This window comes from Dufourea novaeangliae, unplaced genomic scaffold (genome assembly GCF_001272555.1).
Source record: "Dufourea novaeangliae isolate 0120121106 unplaced genomic scaffold, ASM127255v1 scaffold8, whole genome shotgun sequence".
NCBI classification, from domain to species: domain Eukaryota; kingdom Metazoa; phylum Arthropoda; class Insecta; order Hymenoptera; family Halictidae; genus Dufourea; species Dufourea novaeangliae.
This window is the reverse complement of record NW_015373923.1, coordinates 5,686,859-5,712,532: the sequence shown is the minus strand read 5'-3', so window position 1 is coordinate 5,712,532 and position 25,674 is coordinate 5,686,859. Positions and strand designations below refer to the sequence as shown.

At 47.2% G+C, this 25,674-nt stretch overlaps 1 protein-coding gene across 1 annotated transcript in view; it reads right to left on the bottom strand.

Annotated features, from left to right (window-relative positions):
- LOC107194601 (homeobox protein homothorax-like) overlaps positions 1–25,674 on the bottom strand; it is a 212,151-nt gene that overhangs the window by 18,081 nt on the left and 168,396 nt on the right. The window contains exon 5 of the mRNA XM_015584244.1: positions 7,058–7,116. Within this exon, the coding sequence (XP_015439730.1) occupies positions 7,058–7,116 (59 nt within the window). The remainder of the gene's footprint in view (positions 1–7,057; positions 7,117–25,674) is intronic.

The following is a 25,674-nucleotide window of genomic DNA, read 5'->3' as shown; positions in this document are numbered from 1 at the left end:
GCACACAAGGTCTCGCCTGCACCCTCCTCTCTGCTACAAGCAAGCGAATTAAACTTTTTCTGTACCCGTGTTCGCCGTCAAAGATAAAACAATTAACCGACGCCCGTGTGCCGCAGGTCGTCGCTGGATTTCAGAATATTCCCGAGCGAACTCGTTGCTATCGAAAACAACTTGTTCCCCGTGAATATTGCAGTCAAGAAAGTCCAGGATCGTTCCGCGCGGCCCCGGCGCTACAGAGGTTCGCTGACGCCTTTTATCGCGGCATCGTTACGAAATGCACCGTACGGTCACAGCTTTACGGTACTTCGGGGCTGCTGTTACGTTTTTACTGCGTCGTTCCGCGAACACGCGAAGGGACGACGATTCCACCGGTGCCGGCAGTAACTGTACACCGTCGTCCCGCGTCTTCGGCGTCGGAACGCCTCGGCACCGGCTGAAGCTAAGAGAACACGCGAAACTTTTGATAAAGAACGTAGGTTTCCGCTGCCCCTACGACTAGCAAACTCCGACCCTCCTCTGGGACTTCGAATTTTGTGAAATTTACGTAACAGAAGGAACAGTGGCGGTTTCTGTAGGATTTTTCGTCATCCCAACTTCAGAAATTAGGCTAGGCACTTGATTGGTTGTTTTTTGTTTCTGTCGAAGGTATCGATACTTTCTGGAACTTCTGATTTGATAGATCGATAGGCGAATATACTCAGATCGGGTAGTGCAACTGGATACAATTCCTTTCTATTGCATATCCAACAAATTTTCAAGTTCAATTATCTTGAAACCGAAGCTTCCCCGGAAAGACTTTATTCCGTTTTTTCTCGACTTACTTTTTAACGACTTGAGATATCCTGTGCACAACCGTACAGAGTAAACAAAACACGAAAACGTGTTATCTACCGTCATTTAATCCGTCACATCAATTTTTAATAAGTCTATCAGCTAATGCGTCCAACGGACAGAAGTTCTAAATGTTCGTGTTCTCTTTCACAGTAACGCAGAAAGACAAGAATTTTACGTAAATTGAATTTCTTTATCGACCACTTCCAGCAAGCTAAATACAAAATAATAACTGTATCGAACTTTAAACGATAAAAGAAGAATGAAATTTTCTGTTCTACGCCATGATTCGCGGAGCATGAGTAAGCCCGTCCGTTCCAGAATCCGCGGTCAAATATTTAGATAGTAAGTGACGAGGTTATATGATTTCCGCGGAACCCTCGTAAGGGGAGGGCTCTGTTTAGTATCGCGGCATTTAGTGCCCGCGATACACCGCCTGTCGAATTCCCGCGTGTGCCACCCACCACCGTCCCCCTCGGTTTTCTCAGAATCCATCCAATTTCTGCGCGGCACCACAATGCGTACGATTTCCGCGTTGCTTTATGATCTGGCCCGTGTATTTTTGGAACGTTCCGCCGATTTCCATCAGAGAATTCCGTGGGGATGATCGCTGTTCAAAACCAGGAGGACCAACCCCCTTTAAAATATTACATACATTACACTTTCAAAATGGAACGTTCCACTCGATGAGTAAATTATATTAAATCGCGGCTTGGAATCAGAGCCACGTAATCCGTTGATCGACGACACACGTTTTACGAGAATGGAACCAACGTTCTGGTACACGCGTCATCATTCCTTTAGATTAACGAATATTCTCTGGATATAGTACTTTTAAGAAATCCTTTTATACCGTGTCGACTAACTAGTCCAACGGTTATTCGTCACAGAACAGTTACCCGAACGTTCGAGACCGGAAGAGAAGATTTACCGTGAGTTCCTTTGATAGCGAGAGGGACCACGCAGCTCACCCACGCGATATAAAGCTAATAGAATCTGCGAAAGACACAAGGGGGCATCTTGTATGTCGTAAAACGATGCTCCGCTGGTTTATACTTTATAGTCCGAGTGCTTGTTCGCCTGTATACTATACGTGCGATTGAATGGAGAGGTGGGGGCGAAGGATTTAAAAGGGATCGCGGTTTTACGACCAGTATTAGAACCGGTACACCGCCGGAACCGTGCGCAACGCCTTTACTGCTTTTTCCTTTCGTACGTGCACGCATCTAATTTTACGCTAATTTCGAGGCAACGATTTATTGGACTCGATGATACGCGTTTAATGACCTAGGAATCGAACGAAACATTCCTCGAACCTTCCCGTTCACTTAATATTTCAAACATTTTCTTTATTCATCCGTAACTCAACAACTAAGGTATACAGAACATATATTCAGATGACATTTTTTGTTTATATTAGTGTGTTGATTTATCCTCTAAAGTATTGACATGCATTTATGAATCACCCTGTATACAATCACAGTATACTAAGACGAACCTAGACTACTTTTCATAGAAGCCGTAATATCACAGACGAGATATAAGAATAGACCTAACATGCAATGTCATTTTCTGTCCCATGCTTCGGGGACGTCAGGATTCCCCGTAACATTTCAGTATTTTATTCCTCGCTGGCGAAATCGTGTGCTTGAACCTGCGTGATTTTCGTGGGACACCAAGTCCCATAAGATGTCAGGTCAATTCTTATATCTCATCTGTGGTAATATCCCTCAACACCATCATTATGGTGTAGCTCCCTCCTGCACTAGAACTCCCTCAAATTCTGAACACTCGAATTCCTACTCCCCCAATTCCGAACACCAAAACAGGCCTTCAAATTCCCGAACACCATCCTCCGTTCCTGAATTTAAGGTCCGCGGAGCCGAGCAATATACCGTTCGCGAGTCATCGCCGTCGACCAGAAGTCGGGCATGAAATCACTGATTGCGGGGCCGTCGCGTCGTTATCACGTAGCAAGAACGAGCTCGTCGACCCGGGGAGGGGGGATATAACAACAATAGGGCCGCGGGCCACGCGGAGTCAATGCGGAGCAGCTGCGATCCGCGTAATGAAAGTGTGATTGATGATCGTGGCCGACGCGCGTCATTAGCCCGAGCGCGCGAAGAAGCGCGCGACGAGGAGGAGGACGCAGGTCCCGTACGCGTTTGCTCCATCCAGTAAACGTAATATTTCCGGATAAAAGAGTATGAGAAATGACGCAGCTCGTGCGCGGATAATTTGAATGCTGGGGGTCGGGACCTGGCTGGATCTAAAACGGCTAGTGATTGCGTCGGAGAGGAAATTGGATTGAGAAACCAATCTGGGACTTTTGGAGTACAAAATTCTGGGGCACGAGACTCGAAGTTGAACGATTGTTGGCGGATAGGCGACTGGGTAGAGATCGACGGGTGTCATGTGGGACCTTGAGCGAGGTCTGTTAAGGTACGGTTTAGCTACCCTGGATTTATACAGGGCGAGTTACTTAACTGTACCACCTAAAGTTACTTATTTTTTTAGTAGTATACAGTACTACAGAAGTAATGTACACTCACGAGCAAACTCGGCTTCCGTTAGGGGAAAAGGTGGCGTAAGAGAAGGGCCTCCTTGATCTCGGCAGATACTGAGATTTGTGCCAAAGTAACATTCGTTGTAACATTTATTTCAGTACTTGGAATGAATTTATCAAGTGATAGGAGGCCTTTATCCCTACGTTGCTTTTTCCTCTAGTGGAAGCCGAGTTTGCTGGTGAGAACGCAGAAACAACGTCGGATTATCGGATCGGAGAAATACTTTGTAAACATTGAACATCTGTATCAAGCAGACAACTGCTGTCTTTTCGAGGAACTGAACGTGGGATAATTTGGACATGCATACCACCGACAACGGTTTGGAACCGAAACGACAGCGTGTTAAAGCGAATCTCGTCTTATAACCTAAAAGATTTTCAGACGAAAACTACCCTAACGGTCCGAATAGCAAATTATCGATCCCCACCGAGATAAACTGTTCTGACCTCAAGGCCGGTGGAGGCCAGACGGGAACATCGGTTCTCGTCGGTCCACGGGGGACTGTGAGGATTTGAAAGACACATTTATCTCGCTTTCCGTTCGAACAAAATCTGCCCTGGGGCCTAATGCTTCGGCTATTAAGCTTTAATGGACTGCTGATCGTCCGAAGAGGCGGGGGTGAAGGGCGGACTCGCCGGGACGCGGTCTCCGAGGAATTGGAAAAATGGCCGGGAACGGGGGGTCGGACACGAGGAAAGTCCGTGAAACTCTCGCGAAATTTTTCCTCGAACCGACGCCCTGGTTATCACCGCTGGAACACCTCTAGGGCCCTGGGAAAATCCATGGAACGCTCGCGGAACCCGCCATCGATTTCAATCGGGTTGGCGAAGCCAAGAGAAGGGGGCGAGTCGAAGGCACGATGCGAACGGGGTTGGATCGGGGCGCGCTGGATGTGATCAGGATTGACTCGGGATGACAATCTAACGTACACGGGTTTCCACTTTACTCGCGGTACGAGCGACAACATTTCGGCTCGTTAGCTACCCCTCATCCCTTGGTCGGTGTCTCTTTCCTAAAATCACGGTGGGCTCACGCGTGCTTGTTCACCGTTTCTGTTATCTGTAACATCGACGTGATCTACGATTGGAGTAGTTTTGGATTTGACAAGAAGAAAAATCGACTGGATTTGTCAGAATGTTCTCCTTGCATTATTGTAACTTTCAGAATTCAGGAAAACGATAACGAACTCTAGAATTTGTCGAGTTGCAGACTACATTCTACACGCCGGTACAGAAGTTGTTCTCAGGATATGAATAATCGAATGAAAAAAGCGTCTCGCCCCTCGAAACCGAGAAGGATGAATTTATTTCGTGAAAAGTAGACGACAAAGCGTAACTTCAGGCTCGTAGACATCCTTAAATCACAAACAGAACAGTCGAGAGAAAATGACATCGACGTAGCAATCCCGCAGAGGCCACCCCCCAGAGTTTTCTGCTCCGACATCTTCCACGAAAACAACCCCTAACAGACTACCCTCTTAATCAGATCTCCCGCGGAGGTGTACATCATTTCACCGTGCCAGAACGGGAGGCAAGTGATTTCTCTGGTCTGGTTCCCAAAGAAAATACATTCGTGGACCCGTTGCGCGTCCCGAGACACGTCAATCAAAGGCGCACCCCCGAAGCCCAGTTTCGCCGTGGCAAACAACCCGTAACTCGGTGGAGTGTTTATGAGGGAGAGCGCTCGTAAAAACACGGTAGCCGCGGTCCGTTTCGACCGTTTAACCGGACCACCCCATCACGACGTGCCCTCTACACGTTCGAGGAAACAAAAGAAACCTCCCCCCTGAAAAAAGATACCGGCTCCTGGGGCAAAAGAAGAGGGTGGTCGGAGGGGGCTTGTGCGTTGGCGGCTCGTAAAACTCGGTCTGATCACCGCTACCAATTATCCCGCCGTTATCCGAACGTTATCCGGAACGTTATCCACCTTCGCCCACCCCCGGGACCTTCACGAAACAACCCACCCCGCCATCATCCGAATCACAAGCGAACCCTTGAGCCCCGAGAATAGAGGGCAGGGCCGAGTGAGCGACGCTACTTCGAGCCCCTAACCCCCGGCTGGAGGTAACCGTTGTTGTCGCCTTTTACTGCAAACGAAGTGATTCCCTCCTCGTAAACGCGACGTCTTTACAGATTACACGGCCCGGATACACACAGAGATGGAGGTGGAGGGTGAGTTGCTTTTTCTTCCCTCGTGTTTGCTTTTTTTGGTGGCTGAACGCCCGCCGCCCAGGGGCTCTGGTCCTGCGTGTAGCGTTAAATTGGTCGGGTGGTTTTACGTGTACTGTAACGCGGCGACCCTTATTTTATTTCGATAACTGTACTCCTCGTCCGGGTTTTGTTCGGATCGGTACGTAAATGTTCCTTCATTTTTTTGTTCGTCGAGAGCTTTTGTTATCCCGTTGATAATATCTTTGAACCGTTTCAGTAAGTTTTAGCGGCATGATCTCCAATAATAACAAGAAAACAGGAGTGATTGAATGAAGAATTATTTATTGTAGAGGTCGTACTGCGACTCTACTCTCTCTATGTTGGAGAGTAACAACTATCGAGTAACACGTAACAGTATTAATAAAGGACACAAGAATTGTCTTTCCGTGAATAAGAGGGGATGTATTTGAAGAATTGTCTTTATTTTAATTTCGGTTCGCTTTACAATTTTTTGAATTCATTGGTGACGCAATGTTAGATCGAATGCCAACGAACAAGTGAAGCTAATTGCGAATCTAAACGATTCCTAGGATAATCGGCTTCCGCCGAAGTAACAACACGAGTACACGCTTTCGTATCATTCAGGTGATTCGTTTATTGATAAATCGTCAAGGTAGATGGGGCGCGTCGGAAACGCCGTGGACTTCCGAGGCGCCTCGGTTACATAAAATTGCACGAGCAACACGTCGCGGTCAATTCGAGGATTCGACTCGTTGAGGACAACCGGGCGAATTAACAGGCGACGTGATTGCCAGTATACCAAAAATTCCGCTCTCCCGAGCGTCTTACGTCTAACATAGGGGTGAATTAACCAAGTAAAATACGATTCTTCCTACGCTACTAACTGTATCAACGAACAATAGACATCTGAACTATCGAAATCGTAATACAATGAATTAAACTACAAAATGAAATAATTTTGGATATAAAAAAAATAATAAAAGAAACAGTCTTATAATTGAAAAAACATATTATAGATAAAACATAAAGAATTTTTCTATCTAATAGTAAAAAGTTATTTATAATGAATAGACGATAACAAAAACATCGTCATAATCGTCTTCAGTATAGCGATATAAATGTTATAAAGGATTAAAAGATTATTAAAAGTGTATAATAAAGAATTGCAAATCTTTAAAATCTATCAAGGTCTACGTTCGATAAAACGTATACAAGTAAAAATAAAGTAACATCTTCGTAAGAACGGACGCCTAATCGGGACAATTATGCCGATTCGACGAGCGTTACTATCGGGACGCTAACGCTCCTTCGTTTCGACGCACGCATCGATCTACGTCAGGCGATAAGGACCGGGTGTGTAACCCTCGTGATAAGCCGGATAAACGTATCCGTGATGCATGCCCGGCACAGGCGACATGAAATTATACGCGTCTTCGGTGTTGTATGTGTGTGTGTAAGGATCTGTTGACAGAATGGGGCTCGTCTTACCGGCTCGATTGCTCTGGTCGATCATCGGCTGGACAATTCTACGCCTCGCGTTGATGAACCTGAAACAGACGGAGCGGCGAAGGTTAGTAAAATATTCAATACCTTTCATCGATAAAGACTTTAGTTCGACTTATGTCTTACAACCTGTTTATAAAGGTTTTCCGTTCAATTCATACTCTTTCTTTTCTTCGATAAACTGGCATTCCGATAAATATCTTATGATACAGCTGTTTTCTAAACAATTAAAGCTTTCGATATCAGAAAGACACGAATTCTCGATTAAATTGAATAGAAGATTCTCTGTGCTTCGTTAACGATTCGATGCTGTTCGTCAAGGGGAAAAGTTAGCGTGGCAAAGGGTTAATATCGGCGGATAATCTGAATGCAAGATCAGTCATTTGGTCCCGCGTACTATGTAAATCTCTGTCCAACGTTAGTGGCGCGAGGAATCTATTCGGGTAATCAGAGATAACGATTCCAGTCAGGTAGCCAGACGTATTCATGACTCATTATGTAGATCAGTGGATCACGGGCAGCGGGCATTAGGCGATCGCCGCGATAAGGTCGAAAGCTCGGTCAGAACGCGCGTACGTACGTCGATGTATCGTTCATCTCAATTTGGCCGGTCGGGGCGGCACCGTCGATATTTCATCGGCGTAAGGTCGGGTAATTGTCGGACGTAATTTCCGGCCGAATCGTGTATGTTAATTTGACGAAGTGGCCGAGCGAAATGCACGGTAGAAAGAGGGCTACAGGTGCGCGAGACCCGCGGCCAATCAGAGCTTGTCCTATCGATCCAACTCCGCGTCCACGGCCGAATTATGACGTTTTTAATTACTCGATACGACAGACATTACGGAATCTGCCTAAGAAATTTAGGAAGTATACACTATGTTGTACGAGAAGCATTATGATCAAGAGAAAGAAATATATAAAATAGGTAAATGAGACTTTACGAGATTGTTTGTGTTGGATAAATATTCAGAATATCAAGAAAGTGTCTAATATGGAAGTATAAATGAGTGTTCCGAGGGAATTCGTTGATTCTACTACTGTGTTCAACAGTACTAGGCCTGGTCTGACAAGTTACGCACTTATACTACTATAATCTGTACTCTATAGTATTTCCCATTCCATGCGATGAACACATCAAAATCCTATGCGATACTTTTCTTCCCACGATTACAACAACAAAGTCAGTTCGTTCCATACAACAACACCAATTAGTCCACCAGCAACAGAAAATAATTACAATGAATTGCAATCATCCATTAACCCAAAGTTACCCGCAAAGAAATTTTTCAAAAACCCATCCGTCCCATCTCCGCGGAACGTCGACGGAAACCGGAGTACGACGCGACCTATTATCTCGCTAACAACCAGGAAAAAGGGGGCGGCGTGTTGTCGGGCGGCGGGGCGAGGCGGAGGAGCGGCAAGAAGCAAGCAGCCGGCATCCTCGATACGTCATTAGCCACGCTGAAGGAGCTTCCGTGCGAGCGCTTTCCAAACAATAGATCTGCGGTCTATTTCGAGGTTGGGTGAGGTCCAACCGTCGGAGGAGGGGGGGGAGGGTGCAGGGATCGTTTGAGAGCAGAGCAGAGAGCAGAGAGACATCCGCGGGGGAGCAAGGAAGACAAGCGAAAAGGGCGTACGTCAGCCGACGTCAGCGTCGCGGCGCCCTAATGGGCGCAGACGCCGGAAGTGATTGGGTTTCCGCTCGACTGACTCGAGAGCGCACTCCCTTCCTCATCGCGGAAAACCATGGCACCGAGGCGAGGAAGGAGGGCGCGCCCACAGCCGCCGAGAAGAGGAAACAGCGGCAGCTGCGAGCCCCCTCTTGTTTCGCGGCATCTTTCTTGCCTGGCCCCTCACGCCTGGACGACTCCCGGCGGAGTCTTATGAATAATAATTATTAAAGTCTCGACCGACGCGCGCGTTCTGTCGGGCCGCGATCGCCTCGACGGAGTCGCGACGGAAGTCGAGGCGGTGTTCGATGGGAGGGTGGGGTGACTTCGCGTTCGATTAACGCGGCTCCGGGTACGGTTCAACGGGTGTATCGATATCGATGGTAATGCTGCCGGGGGAGGCTGCTCGAGGGATGGGAATTGGAAGACGAACGGAAGATGCGGGGTTGAAGAGGATATTCGACTGTGGTTACTGCTGATGGAGATAAGATTGTTATGTATGTACACAGGCTCAGGTGTAGGAAATATGATATTACAGTGTCTGAAAAGTTAAGTTTCTAAAACACATATACGTGCCCGTTCATAAGTATTAGGGCAATTGTGAAATGCGAGATAAATGTAATGTGTAGACTGCAGATGTTTATGGAAATTCGCAATTTTAGTCAGTGATTTAAGAATATGAAAATGAGATGAAATTTTGTTTCTGTACTAGATGTCTTTTTATGTTGATACGAAATCGTTGAAGGTCTGAAATAGGTATTACTTGGGAGGTATTAAAGCGCGACAGATAACACGCTAATATGAATTAACAAAAGAGGTCGAAGATATTTAATTTTTATTATGACCAAATGTCCTAATACTTAGGAACGGTACTGTACAAGAAGAAAAGGACTTTCAGGAGATACAGTATAAAAGTCAAAATCTGGATTCTAAGACACATATTTATTTCTGCTATTTTATGTGCTATCCGAATCTCGATATCAAACATTATGGTCAAGACTTAAACGTGCACCACTTTCTCGCACTTCAGCCTGCAGCGAAATCGACGTGCAAACATCGAATTGCAAATTTTACAACCCCCTTCAGAGAGCACCGAAACGGTAGATCGTCGATAGACCGTGGACGCGGGTTCCCCGTCACAGCGAAACGAGTCGAACGAGTACATAAACGGCAGGAGGATCGCGGCACCGGCTCCCTTCAAAGTCAAGGCCTCGACGGCTATCGTTGGATGAAAGAGTATCCCCGGCCTGTATAAACCGAGGGCCCCTTCCCAGCCCCCGGATACTCCTAAACGCCTCTGGTCCCCCTTTGGCGGCGTAGGCAGCGGCGTGTCACAGCCAGCTGACTACCGTCGCCAACCCCCGCGCGCCACCCCACTGGCAAACCACCCCCGTGGCTGAAATATCGCCCGAACAATGGCGCGCACAGCCCCTGGCCAAAAGGAGAACGGAGGGCGACCAGGAGAAGGATGAGGATGAGGAGGATGAGGAGGAAGGAGAACAGAGAGGCGGTGGCAACTGCCCAATCTTCCCTCTCTCTTTTTCTCGACGGTGTAGCCGGCGAAAATATCCCCACCCGCCGGAAAACTTAAGCCCGCCGAGCAGAAAACGGACAGGATAAAATTTTACAGTCGAGGTGGCGGCTGGCAAACGACCTGATCCGTTCTCCTCGACGCTGTTCGATGCCCGTGCTCGAAGAGCTTTCGTGGATTCTGCGTGAAATTCTTCAACTAACGATGTAATATACGGTTCCTCGGGAATTTTTTGAATATCATACTGACACTCAGACTTCTCTGATGTCTTTAACTTCGAGGATATAGGAATTTAAGATGGACTCTGTAACGTCCTTTTATAAGGCTTATCTGTTTGCCCCGTTTGTGGGTACACAAATCGTTCGTAAATTTGGAATAACCCTTCTTTCCCGAAGCTACCTCCAACAGCGGCGTGACCTTTGTGATATTTATATGTACTAACAATCTTCGTGTATCTAAAGTGTCACATTAGGTGCTCCGAATTATTCAGCGAGATGACAATCGCTTCGAGAAACAAATAAAATCGAGTGTGTTTAATGTAGACCTTCCATAGCGGACAATACCAAGAAGACCACATATACTTCCCCATAACCAGAAATCGATTTCACGATCCCGCTAAAAGCAAACCGACCGCAATTAAACAAGCCACTCCGGAGTACGTGACCTTGCCTTCCACGTCATCTATCCTTTCTTTCATACGGATCTGTACGCCCGGCATTTTATTCGTAAATTTCCGACTTGTGCGCACAGTTCCAGCTGCGTTTCACCGGGCCGATCGGGAAATTAGTTTTTACGGTTATTATCGCGATTAAAACTGAGGGCAAGGAGGGTAAAAAAAAAGATGCGAGCCGGTTACGCGGGACTGCAATTAAACGCGAGGCTCTATTTTCACGGGAAAGCGTCGCTCGCTGAGACGCGCTTTTTACGGCTTTATTATCGCGCGCTATCGTAATGGCCCACTAAAATTATCGGTTTACGATGCAACTCGGGATCCGACGTCACCGTCCCTCACCCCTCTCCACACCTCTCGTCGAGAGGGTAGCCGGGGCATATTGTTGAGCCGGGGTCCACCCCTGGATGACAAAACACTTTTCATCGCGCCCTCCGTGGTGCTTTCAGGATTTTAATGCAGTTTTGATTATGAGCCCGAAGAGAGGAGTGGGGGCGCGCATCTAGGTTTCGCGGCGTGAAACAAACTCGACGAACGCGCCCCGTCACGCCGAGGGGTTGGAAACCGATGGTGGTCCTCTCGTCGCCTCGTCATCGCGCACCGGTTCCGAATTTGAATTTTTCATGGAGCTCGACGCTTTCTGTCCACACCGGGACGATTTAATAAACGGGTATAATAACCCTCTTTCTCTCTCACTATCCCCTAAAGACACTGGACGACAGTAAATCTTTTTTGGGGTGTTAATGTTGCTGTACGAATCAGGATATTGTTCAGAGATTCTTGTGTAATTTAGGTGGGCGATTCGAATAACTTCATTTCTCTAAGGGTAATATTTTAAGTCGATGTGGACTGTACTTATCAGCCTAACACTGTTTTGTAAACACGACTTCTGTTATATTAAGGAGACTCAAAACTAAGAAGTCTCATGGGTTAAATATCTATAGGCAAGATAGAAAATATGTGTACTTGGTTAGTCATTTAAGAGTCGCTAGCTATTCCTGTTGAGTAGTCTATGTGTGTGACGGAGTCAGGGAAAGTGTTGGTTTTCGTTCTGTCTCTGTCACACACATAGGCTGCTCAGCAGGGGTAAGCTACCATTGGCACGTTTATGGTAACGGCAGTTAAACGACAAAGCAGGCGGTTTGCCACTCGACCCTAGCAGCAGAACGATGATGAATCCTTGACTTAGATGAACCTAACTTCAGACGTATGTAGAATATTGAAAGCGGTATAATATAAAAGTTCTTATAAAGTTTTAAATTTAATTGTCAATTTTTTTTGCAGATGGCAGCTCCACGAACCTTCTTACCACGGTCATCTCTAGAAAGGACAGGTTTGGAAACATTTGCGCACGACCGACAAATCGTTGATACTCGTGGAAGCAGGGTTCGAAGCTTGTCGTTACTTTTTATGGAGAGGACCAGAGAGAGAGAAAGGCAAGAACCATATGACACGCTTCTGCCGCGAAAAAAGGCATAAAAGCCGGAGATACGAGAGGGTGTCTCCCGCATGACCTTCCGGGACCGTGACGAAATTTAGTGCGCTCCGAGCGCATACATGAATAATGCCTGAATTTGCTTATACATACGCCTGCGTGGATTCGATTTATACGATTTCGGGAATGCTTCGAGACGAGCGGAGATCGAGTGGTCAGAGTGGTGCCATTTTGCGGTGTGAATTCTGGCGCGAAATGGGTCCGTTCCGGAAGAGCAGTAGAAACGAAGTATATCTCACATTACTTTCAAACGATCACTATAAGATAATGGAAGATAAATAGTTTTATTCGCATCATCTACAATTCTGTTAATTTTTAGTAAAGTGACTATCAGTTTTACAAATATTAGGATAACTTGGGATCTGGATCGAAAAATATTTATCATTGCTAGTTTGTTACCACTATCTGCAATAGAAGTTATTTACGACTAGATCGATCGAACACAGAAAACGATGTTACCACTACACATCTCATTTCGTGGACCACACGGATCTCTCGACGCTCGATTCAAGTTCACCGTTGACACCCTCTCCGAAACGGGAATGGCGGACTCGTTTTCCCGCGCTGCACCAGAACAACCAGTAACGATGATTACTGTCGCGCGCTTGCAACATTTACTCTCTCTCCACGTCGCCGCTCGCAATTATCGGAGAGCTTCCATTAGTTAACTGCAGTCGATACGGCCGGTGCACCGGGGTCCTCTCGCATCAAAACATCATTACTGCACGGACACACGAGACAACGCGCGGGAGTCAGGCCGCGGGCACGGTATTGGTAATCAATTTCGTTGGTGAACAGAGAGAACCGCGGGCTAATGCGACACGAACGGCGAGCTTTCGCATTACCGAGGATCGCAGAGACGTACCCCCGTGATCATTGCCCATTACACAATGAATCAAACAGGGGTGTCGGTGCAACCGAACACGAACGTGGTTTGTTACAAAATTTTCCGTGTTTTCCGAAACAAAATTACACAATCGATATATTACACCGGTTATATCACGAAGTATAAAGACAATTGAATCGTTGTTCCACCAATGTACACTAACGGCCAAAAATATGGGAACGGGTCTAATGATTAAAACACGAAAAATATATTATTCTACAAAAACTTGATAAAAGTAGTGTCCTAAAATTGATTGGAAATTATTTGCATATATACCGAGCCCGTAACGATTATTATATCGGAACAGAATAATAAGTTACTGTTTCAACAATCATGAACTCTGGTCCCATACTTTTAACCGGTGGTGTAGATTTTGCTAACAGTGGAATAAAAAACTTTCATGAAATGATCATCGATGAAAAAAGAATCGGTATTATCTGTCATATTAACGTGAGAATTAATACATCTCTTCCTAGACAGAAGTTCGTCTCAAGTGCAAGATATTAGGTGGATCAACGAGTAATTCATCAGCTAGTCAAAATTTAACATTCACTTCGGATCACAAGAATCGAATCTTCTGCTTCAAATTTTGATGTCAGCGTGAAAAGTCCGCAATTCCAGTGTGTTACGTCGCATAAAAGAGAGGAGGTGGTTCGATCCACGTGAAAGCAGCGTCGAGGACAACGAGGCCGCGGTTATAAATCCGAACGATCCATAAGCCGTAGATGCCCTCCGCTGCATTTACGATCGATAAAATCATTTTATCCGAATATAATGCTCGCTCGATTCACGCGCCGTTCTTCTCTCTCCTCCTACTCCGCCGCCCCTGCCCAGTGTTCAACCCTCCTCGTCCTGCTCTTTCAACGCTCTTTTTCTTCCCCCATTATCTTCTTCTGGCTCGTTTCAGCCTTGTTTCGATCGCGACCGCGATTTCATTGTAATGTATTCGAGCGATCGGTTCGCAACGGAACCCCCGAATCTCCCGTGCCCCACCCCCTCTCCACCCTTTGCCCTCGGTTCCTCCTACCCGCGATACATAATTCCAGTTCGACAAATTCAATGAGCATTGTAGACCGTGAGCATCCTTCCAGCGTGTAATCGGGTTTCCTGGCGGCGTTGCGGGTAAAATCGCTGCGCCACCCCCGCGTGACTCGAATTTAGGGGTTGGCCCGATCGCGCCCGGCCACACCGAAAATTTGTATCCGTGCAACGCCACCGCCGCACACGATTTTATCGATACTTTACGATCTGTTTAGCGACGATGCTCGGCTATTGGACGACGCAAAAACTACCACCCCACCTGCTTTAGGGGTTGTTTACGCGGAATCGCGACAGCCTCGTCATAATAGACCATTTTCCTCCCACTTGTTTTTAATTATCTAACAAATTGGGTAATATTCACTGACTGGCAGTCAACGATCCATCACACGATCACGATATCTTAATTTTTAGCGAGTGACTAAATTATCAAACAAGGGAAAATTATCAATCATCCTCATCCTCAGAAAATAATGAATCTCTGTATCCAATCCTTTTCGTCAACCCCCAAAAAAGAGAGCAACAAATTTAATAAACCCTGATCGTTCGAACCGAAAAACGGTGCAGCGTACCAGCGCGTAGAGAGCCTGTCGGTAGAAAAATGCGCGTGGAATTTCACATTGGCTACCGAGTGCCACGGGAGCAGCGGGTGCTGCTGCCGCGCGCGGTGATCGCGCGTATCGGATACGCGTAGACAGGTTATGTGTGTCAACAAAGCGATTTAACACGCGACGTGTCACTGATAGCTCCCGCCGCAGCCGCGCGCGGCTGCGTCGCATCGACACGGCCCCCGCTCGACGTGTGCACCTCGGCTGCGTTTAATCTATGGCCCCGGCGCGCAACGGTTTTTCGGAAAATTCCGACCTCCGTGGCGAGAGCACCACCACCGTTCCACCCACCCTCCACCCCTCGCCATACCCCCTCGAAAACCGTGGCTGGCCCCCCTTTGGAATTTATATAATTGTTTTGCCAGGGTCGCCACTAAATCGTGTTCCGAAACGCGATAGCGCCGGCGTGTCGTTTCGCGTTGATGTTGATGGGCGGTTCGAGCGATCCGGCCAATAAAAGGATCCGGAAAAAAACGTTCGACGTCCGATGCAGCAGCCCGGCTCCGCGATTCCCGACCCGCTCTTTTCCGACTTTTACCGTCCGCGTTCTGCCTGTATTTTTATTTTTCACCGGCTTTTCTATTTCCGGGGCTTTCAGGGGTGGGATGGGTTGGATCTCTCTCTCTCTCTCTCTCTCTCTCCGGATAAAGACCGAGCGGTTGAACCGGGCCTGGTGGTTGAAAAGATTTCGTTGAATGCCCGGATATGGTCGGGCATCGGACGCTAAGTGTGGCCTCGACGTGGTGCTCCTCGCGGAGATTTATGCTTCACCGGCATTTATGAAGGCTCTGCGTGAACGCCGGTTGATCGAGTGTTATGAAGGAGCACGGATCTTTGTTCCTGGTGATGATTTTAATACGACCCGAGAAGTTTGTGGGAGGCTTGAATTTATCGATTGAGTAATACGAAGGTACTTCGTGGTGATTTAAGTATTAGGATATTACCTGCACATTAATTCTCTGTGTAACTAAAAGAAAGTACTCTAGAAAGTATCGGAAATACGAAAGAAGTAACTCTTTGTAATCACAATATAAGTAATTCGGAGTTCGGAGATCATGTAACGCAGCAAACAAGTAATTATAGCAGAACAACGGTCGATGAAAAAGGAGATTACACTAGTAACTAGAACTGTAATCGAACCCCCCCCCCCCCCCCGAGTACAGGAAGCACGCCATAGGGCGTCGATTACGCGTAGCCGACTAATTCCAAGAGTGTAGCCGTCTTGCAGGCTGTCGTAATGGAACAACCGGGACACAGGCGTCCGAGCCACGTTGCCGGCATTTCGAGCCATTTCAGGGCCGAGCTGCTCGATTCGCGAAGGCAAGTTATTGGGTCCGCAGCTGTCGCAACCCTCCGCCGTTATGGGGTAGTCGGTACTCGAGCCGATTGTCACCGGCTACCTCGTCCTCGGGGTCAGGCTCATCTCGTCGTTCGGGTCGAGGGTTGATACCCGGTACGCGCGGCACCTAACACCCTCTCCCGTCGTCAACTTTCCTCCCCTTTCTACGTTCCCGCGTCTCTGCCCCCCTCATTCCCCCCTTATAGCCTGATTTTCACCCCATCTCCGTCGGCCCCAGCGAAGGCGTCAGCTTGTAACAGTCTCTTAAACTCCGACACCGGAGCCACTATATGTAGCAACTGCTGACGCCGTTATAAACTGCCGACCCACCCAACCCCCTGGCCCTCGCAATCCTGGGACCAGACGCACCAACGCCTTGGCGAACGGGAAAATAACGATCCGACGAATTTCGCCGCGAACGTTAACGCGACTCCTGACACGGTGGATGAGGCGCGCCGTTGTCCGGGAGCTTCATCAACGCGCCACGGAGACTTCATTCTCTGACGGGGTGAAATACGAGGGATGATTTGCGAAGGGAACGGTGAGTGGAAACGACGAACCTTTTCAGGGTTATACAGAGTCGCGTTGACCGGTTTAAAGTGGATCTTTATGTACCCGTTCGATCTAGAAAAATTGAGGAGACCATTCGGGGGTTGTTACGTAGTCGAAAATGAGAACGAGAACTTTTTTAAGTACCGAGGTCTCGTAGAAATCATCGGAGATGAATCTGTACATTCTTGTTCCGTTGAAACGAATCAGACATGTGAAGTGTTTCAAAAACTTCTACATTCCAGACGGTATATTAATGCAGGTGATATTCTATCTTCGATCTACTAAAACTGTTAACATATGAAGTATACCCTCGCGGAATGAACATAAATTCAGTTGTAAAACCTACGTGAAAATTTAAGTATAATACTGTTAGTTTGTAGAAACCTTTACAGACTAACCAGTCAATGCTGTCTTCATTGTAGGTTACAATCTAAAACAGTACATCCCAAAACATCTATCACGGAAATACTTAGCAATCTCGATTGACGGGTACAAGGAGGTCAACCCATCCGTTGACTCGCGCCACTCGTCCAGCGAATTTAGGGGGCACGTGGCGGCGGTAAAGCAGCAGCCCCACTAACCACGCCGTTCCCAAAGGCGAAAGCGGTTGTTTAGGCATCTAAAAACGCGCTCGTACCATCCATCCCCGCGGTGGCCTCGAGAAAAAGGAACCCATTAAGCCTCCCTCCCGCCCCCGACCACGATCTCGGCGATCTCTGTGTGTTTCACTCTCTGTCTCTCCGCGTAACCGCTTTTTATTCAGATTTCACGGACGGAAGAAAAGCAGGCTGTCGGAGAGAGAGACTCGGGGCCAGATATCCTACATCTCCGACCGCGCCACGCATGTGGAAATGTTTACATACACGTGGCTCCTGCCTTCCGTTTCTCCTCCTTTACCGCGAGACGATGTTTCGTCTTGCGCCTAAAGGGAAATCCTCGGCCGTATTTTTTGCCGTTCAAGATCTAAGGGCAGTTAGTATAAAAAAAAAAAATACGAAAGAGAATCATGTGTGGATACTGGTAACGCCGGAAGAACGAATGTGTGTGCTTATTGTACCCTTCTCGAGAAATTAATGGAGCAACACTGAAATATCGGAACGATACAGGAAATTAAAATTTTTTAGAACAATGAAGTAGCCTTCTACTAGAAGAACTCTGAACTAGGGAATACTACGTTATAGAAATTCCTGTTTTCGTAGACTATTTCACAAAAAAAAACCGCGAATTATATAACTAAGGGTTTCGTTAGGTCACAAATACAGTGGACCTGTCACGACACTTCACAAAATTTTGCACTCCATTATCGTTTAATACAATTTAAATCTACGAATATGAGGATACTAATAAAAGATACCTTCAAATAGAATTCACAACCAAGGAAATTTCGTTCAGTGCTCGAAACGAAGTTCTTGAAACGTTCCAGGAACCGGTGTAATCGTTCGAGGGAACGAGTCGGTTAAGGAAGAAGTCACATGCAGGTAAAAAGAAGGCAGAGAAGCAGAGGGCCAAGAGAGAGAGAGAGAGATCGAAATTTTTATCCGCGAGAAATAGAATACGCGAGTGGTTTATGGGTTTACGCCGCGGGAGGATTCACTGGGTCCGGCCGGCATTTTTTATATTCCCGCGGTCTTTTCTCTCGTTTCTCCGCGGCGTGGCTCCAGCGACCGCGCCGTGGGGGCCCCGCCGTGTGCGCGGAATTTGAATCCTCTTGTAATAAAATCCGGGCTTTATGCGACGTCTGGAGGCCCCGCGCGGCTCGTGCAGCCCCGTGCATTTACCTACGAAAAGGTGAAATGTATACAGGTACGTTCCGCTTATACAGAGGAGCCGTGTCGCTGATCAGGTATAAAGCGTCGGTGACCACGGTCCGACCACCACGTTCCGCACCGGCAGATGTAAATAATACCACGAAATTGCTACCAGCCTCCATCCACCTTTCTCTCTCCGTCGTCTCGTTCTTCTTTCTTTTTTCTTCCATTTAAATACACGCTCCTCCTCTGTATTTTAATTTCTTGCCACGAGGGCTCGAAATTCTGATTAATCGAGGGCGACAAACTTCAGAAATTATTCAGGAATTGCAAGTTTTAGCTACATTTCTTTGCTAGATAATTCGAAACTTTCATCCTTCCAGTTCGGTATACACCTCCCTTTACATTCAATATTTTTCTCCTTCTACTTTACTTTCATTCTGAAACTTTTTATTATTTCCAAAATTGATCTTCGTTAACACTAAACCTACCACGACCGGCCAAATGATCGGTTTTGCCGTTTTAATTCCTATCTCTCCGAAGGGTCCGGTAGGTTTAGTGTTAATGTCTAAACCTTATTACAGTTTGTTTCGCTTGATTTTTCAGGTATTTTCCCGTTTCATTAAGAAGATTACCAAGCCAGAAGAAGCGAAAACTACTTCCTTCATCGACCGATTCAGTCTCCGTTCACGGCGAAAGAGTCCGTAGGTCGGGTAGACGGGAGGGAATGGGGGGTGGGGGGGCTACAGTCCTGCGAGTCCTCCGGTAATTTGTAATTCGCAGGTGGGAAGCGGAGAGATGCGAGATACCGGGAAGATTTAGTGGAGAGAAGCGCGGCGAACGAGCAGACATGCCGTGGCTTGTCGAGGGGTGTTTTTTTTTTCCTCTTCTGCGAACGATGTACCGATGTCGTGCGTGACTTTAACGAGACGACATTTAAAATGCAACGATGGAATTTCTTTCCCCGGTTTCGTCGGGGTGAAAACTGGAGAAAGAAACGTGTTCTGCTATGAATTCAAGTAGATCCTCGATACTGTAAAAATGTTTCGATCACTAGGAATGCAAGAGTTACTCCAAAAATTACTCTCGCGTAAACACCAGGTACGATGTAATGCACCTTAATATCACCTCTACAAGACAATATTATTACGACGACATTTGTCTCTTGATGAAGTTAGGCAACAATCCTGACGAACGGTTGCGATATTTCATTCGGACAGGAAACTACTTACTATTCCCGTACTGAGAACCTCAACAGTAATAACTACCCATCGGAAACCCTCAAATTTCCAACTGAAACTTCTTACAAGCCTAAAACAGCCGGAATACCGTTTCTTTATAATCCTCATCGTTAAATTACAACGTCCAATGGTCAAGGACCCGCCCCGTTCTCGTATCCCCCTGGCAGTCGTGTTCACCGCGTCTGTCTAAAGTCAATCGATCGTCCCGATCCTCGATGAAATCGGATCATCTAATCTCTCGTTAAGCGTCCGCCGGCGGTGCGAAGGGGTGCACGCCGACCGGGCGGGTGTATAATTACCCGAAACGGGGGCTGTCAGGGGAAGGAGGAGCGAAGGGGGTTTGGGACGGTGACGTTGATAGCGAAGTCGAAGTAAATCGGATTACTCGGATATCATCTGCGTAATGTATGTACGCAGGCATGTATACACGAAGCGGTGCGTCAGACAGAGGAGGGAGGGGGTGAAGGCGGCAAGTGGTGTGCGCTTCCTCCTCCACGCTCGAGGGAAATAAGGGTGGCTCGGGCCCGGCCAGATAAAGGGTGCAGTGCACGCGCGGGAAATGCCCCGGCTACGACATGTTTTTCTAGACAATTTGTTCGGCAACATTAATCACCGGGAACGCCACGAAATACGCAGAGGGGGCGAACCCGTGGAGGGTCGATGCACGAAGGACGTCATGCTTCCTGTCCTTTATCCTTGCTCCCGCGGAAGAATGCAGCGTTGACGGAGAGGGGGAACGGATCGTCGATTGTTTGATTCGCGCGAGAATGACGTGTTTTCATCCCCTTAACGGTGACGGGATCTCTTATTTAAGATTTTTCTTACTTTTTAACTGTGAAGTTTGAACTTCGCGGAAGGAATGATCGTTTGACCTACTATGAAGGGAATTTGAAAACTTTGAGAGAATTAGAATATTTAGAAACATTAATTTCAACTAGTTCACCTCTTACAATTTAGTTTATATTAGGTTACGGTACGAGTTCTGTCCAATAAATTTTCACTAGTTAAAGGGAAGGATATCATTGGTTATGAAAACTTGTCTATGAAATACAAAAACCAGTTGATAAATACGAATATTAGTATGCCCATTTAATGTAGTTTTACACACATTTAAATTCACAATATTTAAATGAAGCTAATAATTTAAGGTCTACGAAATACGAACTCGATCGTACGAAAGGTATCCCGCCAAAAAAAAGGGAAACACGTTCACAGGAATCCGGTTAAAGAGGAAAAGTAAGAGATCTCCGTACGGTATGCGAAAATTGCTTTCCTTATCGAGCACGAGCTCGTAACTCCGCATTAATCCGCGCTTATATATTAAGCCGCGCGTGCACTGGCCACGTTTGCGAGCCAGCTGCACCGGCCCCGTCCCCGAAGCAACGCCACCTCTTCGCATCCACCCCCGCAACCGCGCAGGAAACTACGAGACGGGCCACACAATACCGTGAGATGATTATCTGGAAAACTAATTTCACCGACGTGCGCGCGTGTTATTGCTGTTGCCAACCCTCCCACCTCCCTCGTCGTGCATTGCCCCACGACCATCCATTCTGCTGTACACACGCTTTCGTTGCAGGTGCTTCGTTGCACTCGGAAAAACAAATTATTAGTTGCCGAGTGGACGATTCTATCTCTGGACTCTTTATTTTGTTTACCACTGTTTCAACGGAAACGATATCTCCAAGAAGCTTATAAACTTTAAGGGTACAAGGTATAGTGTATAATCATTACTGGACATGAAGTGTGAATTCAGGTGTGAAAATCAAATATTTAAGAGCTTCAGTGAGCTTTCTGTATGAATATCTACTTTCTTACTACGATCTTACGCACTGCGTTATTCAAAATTTTGTAAACTCCCAATTATACTTCCCTTCAGTCTCATTTCCAACATGTTCAGACTCCATTTTCGAACGTACGAACAATCAAAAGTCGTGTATCAAAATAACGTTCCACGACCCCTCGGCCCACGGCCATCCAGTAGCGTCACGACGCACAGGCATTTGTCTCGAGATAACAACAAAACGACTCGCAATTCCACGGAATCAGCCCCGTCGTGGAGCGGTCCGCCAATCTACTTATCGGCACTTCGAATGTATTCCACGCGATGGCTCGCTTCCTGCCACCCCGTGTGCCCACCCCCCGTAGCCGCCTGGCGAATATAACGGCCGACAATTTCCTATAAGTCCGGCCAGGGTCCGATCTGACAGGGGAAACTTTCGACGTTGAATTCCCGACTGGACGGCCACACACGGCCCCCGCACGCGCGCATACATATCCTCCTCGTGCTCCGTGCACGCACGTACGGCGCGAGGCTATTTGTAATTTTCATTATCTCCGCGTAAAGGGGAACATTTAGCCGTCTCGGCACGTAGGGAGTTAATAGGGGAACCGGCCCTTGGGGGTGTGCGCGGCTCCGTTTTTGGCTCCGTTCTCCATCGTTCCCTTCCGTTTCTCCCTTCATCCCTCCTTCCGCCCACTCTTCTCTTTCGGCCAGGTGGATTCGGCACGCGGCCCAGGAATCACGACCACCGGCCGTTGCTCGTTGTACATCTTCCTGCCCGGAAGATCGATAGTTTCCTGCTTTGATAATTCGGCTGGGCCCGTGATGCATCGTTTGGAAATACCGCTATCGGTTTTACTGGAACGACGCTTTGATTCGGAGATTTAGCTGCGAACGTGCTCTCCCGTTGGCTGTAGTAGAGATACTAGGATCTTGTACATGATACGAAGAAAATTCGGAGGGTTGCGTGTGAGTACAATCTTGCAAGGTATAGCCCGTAGTTGTCATTTGAACGACGTTCCTACGAGGATGTTGTGGAATTTGGAAGAATTGTAGGAGATCTTTGCTCGGATTATCGGTACAACATTTCTTCGATACGTCAGACACCGAGTTCACGATTCCTGGCACCCGTTTGTTGATTCAGCACGCGACACCAGACGCCGTTTCTGGACGCAACAACAATTTCCTGAAATCTGACGAAATTGGCCCCCAAGGCCGTGAGGGGGGTGGGAGGCCAGGGGACCAGGACGGCCGCGTAACGGCGTTTATTGGCTGCTTTAAGGCTGTTTCTATGCGCGACACATTGTCGCTAAATAACGCGCGCGAGAGAGCCAACCCCCTTTGCACCCTCGACGAGCGTTCCTACTCGACGCGTACGTGCCATCCCACATGGATCTGTACACACACACACTTACACGTGCGTGTGGAACAGTGTGAGACAACAAAAGCTCCGGCAAGCTTCCACGGGAGATACGAGTTGGCCAATATGCGGGCCAAAGCCTTTGAGATTCGACGGAGGCGATTGGAAGTCGTCGATGACCGGCTTCTTTCCTTCCCACCCCGCTCCCACGGGTTTCCTGATCCTCCGGGAGAGAACAGCGTCGTAAAGGGATTAGGCGAGCGCTGAGAAAGAATTGCGGAGGCCGGGTATTTGCATCGGTCCGCCATAAATTTAATATACTCTCTTCTCTGCATGGCCCCCGTGTCTGGTTTGAGCGGCCGAGATAACGCCGTGGCAGCCGAACGGATACGAACACGGAATCTGATATGGAATTTTAAGGGATTCTCGATTCGCCTCTGGATACGGTAACTTGGTGTTTCAGCGGCGAATACTTGGTTCGAAGAACTGCAATGTATTAGCGTGATGGTTAGTTACCACGAACAATACTTCCCGTATTGCTGTTGATAGGTGAGTGACCTGGATCTATCGAAAATTTTCAACGAAAGAATCTGTAATATTATGCATAATATGACGAAAGCAGATCGGAGTGCAGTTGCCGTTCCAACAAATCTTAAGTCTCACAACAGACTGAGATATAAATGTCTGTAAATCTAGAACATTTTAAAATTAACATCCTTGAACACTCTCACCCACTATTAGTGAATACAAAAATTACTGACTCGTTCCAGAATGCTAACTTATCTCCAAGGAAAACGAAAGTAACGTGAAGCAAACCTAACAGCGACTCCAGAGTACAGCTTGTAATCTGCAAACGGTGTCACTATGGCACCAATTTCCACCAGAACCATAACTCAACTCCGGCCTTGCTAAGAAGCGAGGCATAAAGCAATTTTCTATCCATTGTTCCCCTTCGTCGGCCATTATCCGAGGACGCGACGCCCGACACCTATCCCACACACGAGCGTAAACGCGTAACGGCTTGGCTGCGGAAGGGTTGAACTCGACCCCTGCGTTCTCCGTCTCCACGTTGATAGAGAACAAGCGGGCGAAAGGGGGAGAAGGAGAGAGAGAGTCACGGACCAAGGGGGGTAATTCTCATTTGGGTGTAATCGCGCTCGCAAAACTCCATCACACTTTCCTAATAGAGGCCACGGGGGAACACGCCGCTCGAATGGCTCTTCGGACGCAGCCTTTATGCAGGCTTCAACGTTGTTACATTTCCGTCAGCGTTGTGTACGTGAGTCCGCGGAGCCTGCATCCGGGGGCGGCGTAATGGGGGACACACGCATTGATAATAGAGATGACAGCCGAGATTCTCTCCCGGGGACCGAGCCGCGACTGTTTAAATGCCGAAATCGAGTACGGGGATTAGTGGTCGGCTCTGCGAGGCAATTGACTCGCTAAGAATGAAAAAGCAAAGGGAAAGGAATGTGGAGGAAGAATATTTAACACTAGAACTACCAAGCAAGTCAAAATGGCTTGTCAATACACTCTTACAATGACGATTATAATGTTATGACATTACATTTTCTCAGATCTTTTGCACCTTTTATTACGATATGAAAGTGAAGAAATTAGTCAATTTGTATATTTCTAAATTTTCAACAGTTTTTCACATTTATCCACCGATCGAAGCAAATATGCGTTTAGCATCGGAAGTTCTAGTGTTACAGTACAAGTATTGGTAACGTTTCCTATATCGAACAAGTCGAGAGGCCTTCCTATCTGAATCGAACCTTATCACAACCATGCGAAATCACCTCGAAATCATTATTTTCCTAGAAAGCAGAACACAAAACATACAAGCAGCCGCCGGGCTTTCGTCTTTTTACATGCTTCTTCGCGATGATTCGCGCTACTTTTACACGATTCCCGCAGAATAACGGCGAGGGGCGAAGAAGGGAGAGGTACGGTTGGGACAGGATCGAGATTATCGGCGAAGAACCGAACCGGAAACCAGTATCCACGAGCACGAAGCTCCTCCATCACTCCTCGCCGAGCGGGTTACGCCGCCATTGCTCGCGCGACGTGTGCGTAGCAAACATCCGCGCGCAGTTTCCGGAACGGTGCTCTCCGCCGCGTACTTCTCCACCTATTCTACCACCTCCACCATCGTGTACTCCTCCTACAATCACCTTCGGACCCAATGAATGATGATGGTCCACCCTGTAACCCAGTGATGGGCAAGTGGCGGGCAGCCGCGGGCCAAAATGGTGCCTTTATATTAAGTAGTATTATGCATAAGTAGTATTTAAAGCAATTGTTATTAAATTTATTATCCTTTGGGGACTGAAGCACACGTCTGGGTGGTCATTGGCATAGTCTGACGAGAACACGGAAGCTTTTGCTCCGTTAATTAAATTTACGAACATTGCAGGAGATTGTCTGTATTCTTTATTTTAAAAGATTCAATTGTGCTCCAATGGAAGTGCCAATGATATTAGTATATTATTTTCTGAACAAGACTTATTGCATGATAAAGGTTGTAATAATTTTCTCGGAGATAAATATTTAGCGAAACGTGGTGAATTGTCCATAGGTACACACCTCTCTTTTCTACAGAAAATTGTACCGACTAATTAAAATACTCCATACCGAAAATTCGATCGAAGATTACTAAAAATTCAACGATCTCCAGA